Raw genomic sequence first — 6,843 nt, forward strand, 5'->3', positions numbered from 1 at the left:
CTCCTTTTGAGGTCGTTTATGGCAGGCCGCCTCCTACTATTTCTCGTTTTGTTATAGATGGCACCACTACTCAAGCAATTACTGAGTCGTTTCGCCAACGAGATGAGACATTGGGTATTCTTAAGGCCAATCTTCTCCAGGCTCAAACTCGAATGAAGGCGTTGGCTGACAAAGGGAGACGGGAAATATCATTTGAAGTAGGTGACTGGGTCTATGTTCGCCTACGTCCATATCGTCAACTTTCACTCCGGTTACAACGTTACAACAAACTCAGTAGACGTTTTTTTGGACCCTTTCAAGTCATTCTGAAAATTGGCCAGGTTGCTTACAAACTTGATCTGCCGTTATCTTCTAAAATACACCCTGTTTTTCACGTCTCCGTTCTTCGTAAGTGCATTGGCAAACCTGAGCACCAAGTTACTCCTATTGACTTGATTGATCAGTCTTCTTCCCTGAACCTTCTGCCTGAGGAGATTCTGCAACATCGAACCATTACCAAGGGCCAACATCAACTTTCACAATGCCTTGTCAAATGGGTGGGCTTACCAGTTTCGGATGCCACTTCTGAACCGTATCTATATGCTTTAAGGTTCCAAGAGATTTCAAAAATTATGTTTCAGGTGGTGTGTTGTGAACCTGAACCAAGGTATTGGACCAGCTGCACTTGATATTGGGCTAAAGAGAAGCTCCAGGCGCGTGAACTCTCCAAAATATTTCAAGGACTTTGTGGTCCCCAAAGCCAATGGATAAGAGAGGGCACCTGCAATGCTGTTATGCGAGGACAACTGTGAGCACTATTGGAGAAATATTCCCAACAGACATTAGTATAAGTAGTAGTAGGTTTCCCTAATTAGGCAGAAAATATGCCGAGTCTTTTTGTTTGTTTTTGCTAAGGAGCAGTCTGGAACCTTCCCCCTTCTTCATTTTTCCTTTCTTTTAGTGTTTATCTTACTTTTTGAGTCCATTGTAAGTAGAGTTGCTAAGTTTGAGATTGAATCAAAGAAGTTTCCTGTTATTGATTCTGTTATCTCTCTTAAATTCATAACATTTGGTGCTTTCATTGATCCTTCCCGACCAAATGGGCGACGGTGGTCACAATACTCGTCTCAAATCTCTCGATGACGCTACGAAGCTGGTAAACGAGCAACTTGCTGCCCACAGCAAGAACCTTGAAAACATTACTGTTACATTGCAAGTTCTTAGAGGCAGGCTAAGGTTCTAAAGTGGATTGAAGCTCACATTACAGTTGTCCACATAAGCTATCAAAACTTTATGAAATCAGAATTGTGTTATAGAAAGAATTTAGCTTTGAACTCTTTCTTCCTTTTGCAGGAATATTATGGCTAAAGATGGACCAAGATGGAGAAAGACATGTAAGTTTGCCCTTTGTTATTGTATGTTTGACTGTTGTTATATGTAAATTTTCACATTCAGATTCAGGGTTAGGATATAATACTTTATCTATGAACTTCCTTGCATTTGGAGTTTATATATGAGCATGCAATATGTTCTTGGATATTATAAAATTAGCAAAATCTAGCTATTGATATGAATTTTCCTTTTCCTCTAACAGAGATGCATAATATCCAGTTCCTTTTGGACCGTTAATGCATCATCTAAGATACGTGTCCTTTGATCTTAAAAAGGAAAAGCCACGTATCGATGCCTTATCTTTCTCTGAAATATTCTACATCATTTTAATCTTCTTGCTTTCGTTGCCTTTTGGATTTATTCATCCTCTTCTGTAGCTGATTCATAAAAGATCTTGAGGATTCAACCTGGTGCTTTTGAATCTGTAGTGAAAAATGACTGAAGACGCCTTGCTCTTCAGGTATTCCTTTCTCTATAAAAAAATTCCCCATGCAGATTATGATTATTATACCCACAAGGGAAAAATGGCGTTTTCTTATAAATTATTTGCTCCTAATCGTTTTAATAGCATTCACTCTCGCTATATATTTGAATCCCCTTTTAACTTTTGGTTTACACATGGAAATGTGAGGAGGGAGGGGGAGGAAGGCAAATATGTTTCTATGAAGTTATGGCCATTTAATCCAGTTGCCTATTTTGGTATTTTATTTTGTGTCTAATCTCCATATGTGTAAAGAATAATTAACATAAAGTGTTTAATTGGATCACAGTATCACCCTGATAAACCTTTTGGTTTCTAATATCATCGCGTGTGATTCAAAATAACCTTTCTAGTATCACCCTGATCACAGTATGATTCATGCATTTGGATTCATAACAGGTTATCTTGGTGCTGTACTATAGCAAATCTGTTCAAAGGCAGATAAAAGAATGCGCCAGCTACTATTTAATTTACAATGTTGGTCCCCACCTAGCATATTAGAAGAGAAAGGGTTTCGACATGACTGTTTAATTGTCATTAAAATTTAAATTTAGGGCATTATAGTCATTTAACCTAATAGCTACATACGTGTTTGTATTTTAGGTTATCAGTGTATACGTGGATTCTATTCGGACAACGTACAAAGTTTTGACTCAATAAGTTCTTCATCTTCCGATGCAATTGAACTGGACATGGCTATGGTGTTTGTCTACTTGCAGGTCATCCATCGATCACCCTCCAATTCAAACATTGGGACTGAAGTCTATTGTAAGTTGAGTAATTTATGTTCTGCAAAATATTAGTGTCAAATTGCTTCTTTCCATCCAAATTGCCTCAAATGACCTCTTAGAGATCGAGACGATTTGCAGATCTAAGAGGACTTCAGTGGGCTATTGTTGTGAGAATTTTCCTTCTTCTCCTTTGTCCTCTATCCCAATTGACTCCCTTAGAATTAATTTTCTTTTTTAATGAAGGGCTATTACAGTATTTCCTGAGTCAATGCTCTTCTGTTAACTGATTCTGCACATGTATTTACTCATTGATTATTTTTTATCAATTTCGTAGCAGGTAATGGTATTAAGAACTTATTGAGAATAGAGAAAGGCTATCTGAACAAAATTTCACAAGGTCAGTTATGCAATTCTGAAAAAGTTAATATTGATCTATATTTTCCAACAAGTTAGATAAATTTTATTATATTAGGTTTTATCGTTTCCCTTATTATCATAGTTAGTTATCTGTATGTAGCTGAAAATAAAACGGAGAATTTAGAGAGCCAGTTTTTTAGCAGTCACTAATTTGTCCCAAGAAATATAGTTCCTTTTACCCATTTGTATTGCTTTTACTTCTCTAATATAACTACTATTATTTACTTATAAAAGATTAAGTTCGTATTTGACATGCTTAAGTTTTTCTATTCTTCCCTTTTCCTTTGGACTTCAATTTTTTGAAGTTGAATGAAGGGGTCATTAGTTGTTAATTCATTTCCATTACAGTGTTATTATGACATGTTTTCATTCTGCGATTGTTAGATCAATCTGTTAATAAGTTTTGGTGGAAAATGACCATAGCTGCACTCAATAATGGAGTACTCTGAAACTTTTCTGCTTTTTGGTTAATGACATCTTGAGCCATAGATATTTTGGTTATTCTGTGGGAAAGACTACATACAACTCTCATGTGGTTGATGAATTGATTATGTTTCTATACATGATTAAGTTATTCCACAGAAGAGGCTCACTCTTATAAATCTATAAAATAACTTTAATTTTCGTAGGAACTCAAGTCTACCATATTTAAAGTAAGTATTATTCCTAGGTTTCTAGGATATTAGCATTGTAAATGTTTCTTCCTGTAGGAGATGGAATTACTTCGATAGTTTATAAGATTTTTTATTTCACTAATTACTACTATTTCAGATACGTTGTGCGGGTTATATGTCCGGAGTGATATATTGCTATGTAAGAAATCGTTCAACTGGACAAAGAAAGACGATCTTGTTACAAGAAAATGGCCTTAGAGGTAATCAGCTTGATCAAAGCAAACGTGTGTACCTCTTGCATGGAAATATCAAAGCAAACATGTGTACCTCTTGCATGGAAGCACTAAGAGTTGAATATGATATCGTTGGCCCAGACGAGGACACACAGGTACCGCTTTTCTTTCTCACCTCCCTCTTTTTCCTCCTTATAAGTGTGTAAACAGGGGGAAAATGCAGGTAGCAAAAACAAATTTCCTTATTGCTTCTAATTGTTCTTTACTGGATATGAATTTCTCATAAACTAAGTTGATCAATTTAATTTTCCTTTATTCACTACTCATAGGTCCCTCAAGTTGTTGGAAATGAAACTGATTTGGCAAAATGTAGAAATGAGAAACGAAAATGGAAAGAGAGCGAGAGAGAGAGACAATAGTACACTGCTGATACTTCTAATTTTTATGATATCGTTTGTGTTTATAATTATATTTGCTCCTGTCATGTGAGCACAATTCATGAGCTATAATCTTTTTTTTATATATATAATTGTGTCTCATTTGCTAAATTTTCATGAATTTCCGACACAATCACTAGGGGATGCAGCGTCTAATGTTTGTTGTTTATAGATAACACATGATGTCTCTGAAGCTAAGAATCTCATTAGTCAGGTAAGCTTATTAGAGGTGAAAAAAAGAAAGTTTATTAGAAGGTATGTATGCATCAATTTGGTGAAGAAGAATGCATAACGATATTACATTTGCTTGTCCAGTTCTTGCGGACAACTTCTCAAAGAGACTTTCCCTTCAGAAGATCTTGAAGCACCTGTGGATAGTCAAGAATGCTAATTTGAATGTAGACCTCTGAAAGTGACATTTCTGGCGGCTCTCTCCTTGTATCTTTTGACCAGTTTGCACCAGTTGATTTTCAATATAACACAAAATTTGATAGGAGATCCATGGTAAAAATGAAATTATCGAAGTTGCAGGAAATGAAGTCAATAAAATTAAAAGTTCGTTGGGAAAGAAGCTGGATTTGGTGAATCTGCAGGAAGGCACATTTAGTTACTGAAACACAAGATGCAGTGGATTTTCCTGTTGAATCTATAGAGTCTGGTAAGTGCTTTCCATCGTAAATGAGACACTTAGCTACTTTTCTTTTTCAACCAAATGAATTTCTTGTTAAATCATATTTTACACTTTAAATTATAATTATAATCTAATTGAGCTACCTGTGCGTATTTTTAAACAAGGTATTGAAACATGTCTTACTCTTTCAATCTTTTTTAAAAAAAAAAATACTTCCTTAAAAAGAATAATTTTCTCAGCCTACATATATGATGCATCATAATAAATGTAATAGTCAAGCTATTATAAATTGCTTGGGTTTTCCTATGTATCCTTCATGTGCCATGCTTTCTTTGACTAGGAGGACAGAGAAGTTTCAATTAACATCATGATACACTAATTGACATTATATCTAGAAGGTTTAAGCTATTTTTAACAAAAGTGTGGTAGTTAAAAGCACCTCTATGTATCATGTTTACACTCTCAGAAGCAAAGCTTTGACATTTTCATTAGTAGGCAAGTATTTACTGTTATTCTTTTAGTGCTAGGTTAACAATAGTAAATGACGGCCATTTTGAGAATCTTACCTTATATGAAACTAATTTTAAAGCAGACATGTCATACTAGAAGCACATGAGAGATCAAAGTATTATGAACTTTTTTCGTCACATGATTGAGTTTCTTGATTGGAAAATGTATTTTTAAAGGAATGAATACATATCAGTTTGTGCTAAATCTGAACCTCTAGCTTGTAGATAAAGCATTAATTGTCAATTGTGATATATGTAAAATGATTTATACAGTACCTGTATTTATACTTGAAGATTTTTTGGAAGCAAAATTCTGGTCTTTGTTGTTCTTCACTGTTCGCCCATCAGTTTGGCAGATGTCTATTTTTTTTTTTTTTCTTCTCTTCTTTGTTTGTGATATGAGCACTGACAATTGATCATTACTTCATAACTGTGTACAGGTATTTCTTGTAAAAACTGCTAACAAAATGGCTAAGAAGAAGATTAAACACAGCAAGAGAAACGCATCACCGTTTGTCAGAATGTGACACTTCAGCATGTGATAGTATGGTGCCGCCATAAATGTAAAGAGTATTATTTGTCAGTTCTTACAATATCCATGAGTGGATATTTTGTTCCAATTTACATGAAAATAGTATCGAGCAATTAGCATGTGATGTTATCTCTCTGATTTGATACTAGATTATAAAATAATAGTTACAATAATAGTAAGGTTCTTCGGCGCATATTCGTAGTATATGACACCGAACGAAAAGGATGGAGATGTTTCGACCTGCCTGTAAAAGACATGTTTTGAAAAGATGGGGATTGGGGCTATTGATCCGGAAAGACGAGATGGTCTTTCTTTGGTTCCAGCCCCCCGGTTACACCAAAGCACACCAGTCAACACTGTACTGGGGATTGGGGCTATTGATCCGGAAAGACGAGATGGTCTTTCTTTGGTTCCAGCCCCCGGTTACACCAAAGCACACCAGTCAACACTGTATTATAGCGCTTACACCTGTGAGTTGGCAAAATAATATCGTATATTAATTAAACACCTGAGTTGGCGAAATAAAAAAAAAGCTAACGCTAACTTAATTGCTTTCAGTGCGGGTATATGATCGGGGCTCTTTGATAGACATCTTTCGGTTCTCGGTTTCATCCGACGAACAACTTTAGGTCTTTATTCTGCGGCACGGGCTATCTTTGCCTAGTATAATGAAGATTTAACTCAAATAACCGTTCATCCAACTACTTAAACTAAACAAAATTGGTGGTGTTATAATATATACATAATTTATGTATTATATGTGTATAATTATGTATAATTTATGTATATGGCTAGAAAAAATAAATAATGAATATGAGCGGCTATTTGTGTAAAGATCCCTTACACCTTCTCCTAATATTAGACTGAGCTTCTTGTTTTCGGTCCAT

General features: G+C 35.3%; 1 protein-coding gene across 18 annotated transcripts; it reads left to right on the plus strand.

Annotated features, from left to right (window-relative positions):
- Positions 1 to 1,191: 1,191 nt before the first annotated feature.
- On the plus strand, positions 1,192 to 6,129 carry LOC107810989 (uncharacterized). Of its 18 annotated transcripts, XR_012708738.1 has the most exons (8): positions 1,205 to 1,373; positions 1,749 to 1,831; positions 2,456 to 2,750; positions 2,921 to 2,980; positions 3,772 to 4,002; positions 4,425 to 4,498; positions 4,600 to 4,942; positions 5,865 to 6,129. XR_012708738.1 is itself a non-coding variant. In XM_075251916.1 (7 exons), exons 3-6 carry the CDS (start codon positions 1,806 to 1,808, stop codon positions 4,574 to 4,576), a joined length of 426 nt encoding a protein of 141 aa, XP_075108017.1. In that variant the 5' UTR covers positions 1,192 to 1,245; positions 1,333 to 1,373; positions 1,749 to 1,805; the 3' UTR covers positions 4,577 to 4,942; positions 5,865 to 6,129. The 18 variants fall into 18 exon arrangements, 3 of the variants coding, with proteins under 3 accessions (XP_075108017.1, XP_075108018.1, XP_075108016.1); XM_075251916.1 differs by lacking the exon at positions 2,921 to 2,980 and having other exon boundaries at positions 1,192 to 1,245; positions 1,333 to 1,373; positions 2,572 to 2,620; positions 4,457 to 4,942; XM_075251917.1 differs by lacking the exon at positions 2,921 to 2,980 and having other exon boundaries at positions 1,198 to 1,373; positions 2,456 to 2,620; positions 4,457 to 4,498.
- Positions 6,130 to 6,843: the final 714 nt, after the last annotated feature.

This window comes from Nicotiana tabacum, chromosome 4, assembly GCF_000715075.1.
Source record: "Nicotiana tabacum cultivar K326 chromosome 4, ASM71507v2, whole genome shotgun sequence".
NCBI classification, from domain to species: Eukaryota; Viridiplantae; Streptophyta; class Magnoliopsida; order Solanales; family Solanaceae; genus Nicotiana; species Nicotiana tabacum.

What these genes read in the sequence shown, in the direction of transcription:
- LOC107810989 (XM_075251916.1), top strand. Translation starts at nt 1,806, where the DNA reads ATGACTGAAGACGCCTTGCTCTTCAG. An exon ending in GAAGACGCCTTGCTCTTCAG is followed by an intron (nt 1,832 to 2,571) that starts GTATTCCTTTCT and finishes GTCTACTTGCAG; the next exon opens with GTCATCCATCGATCACCCTC. An exon ending in GCCCAGACGAGGACACACAG is followed by an intron (nt 4,003 to 4,456) that starts GTACCGCTTTTC and finishes TGTTGTTTATAG; the next exon opens with ATAACACATGATGTCTCTGA.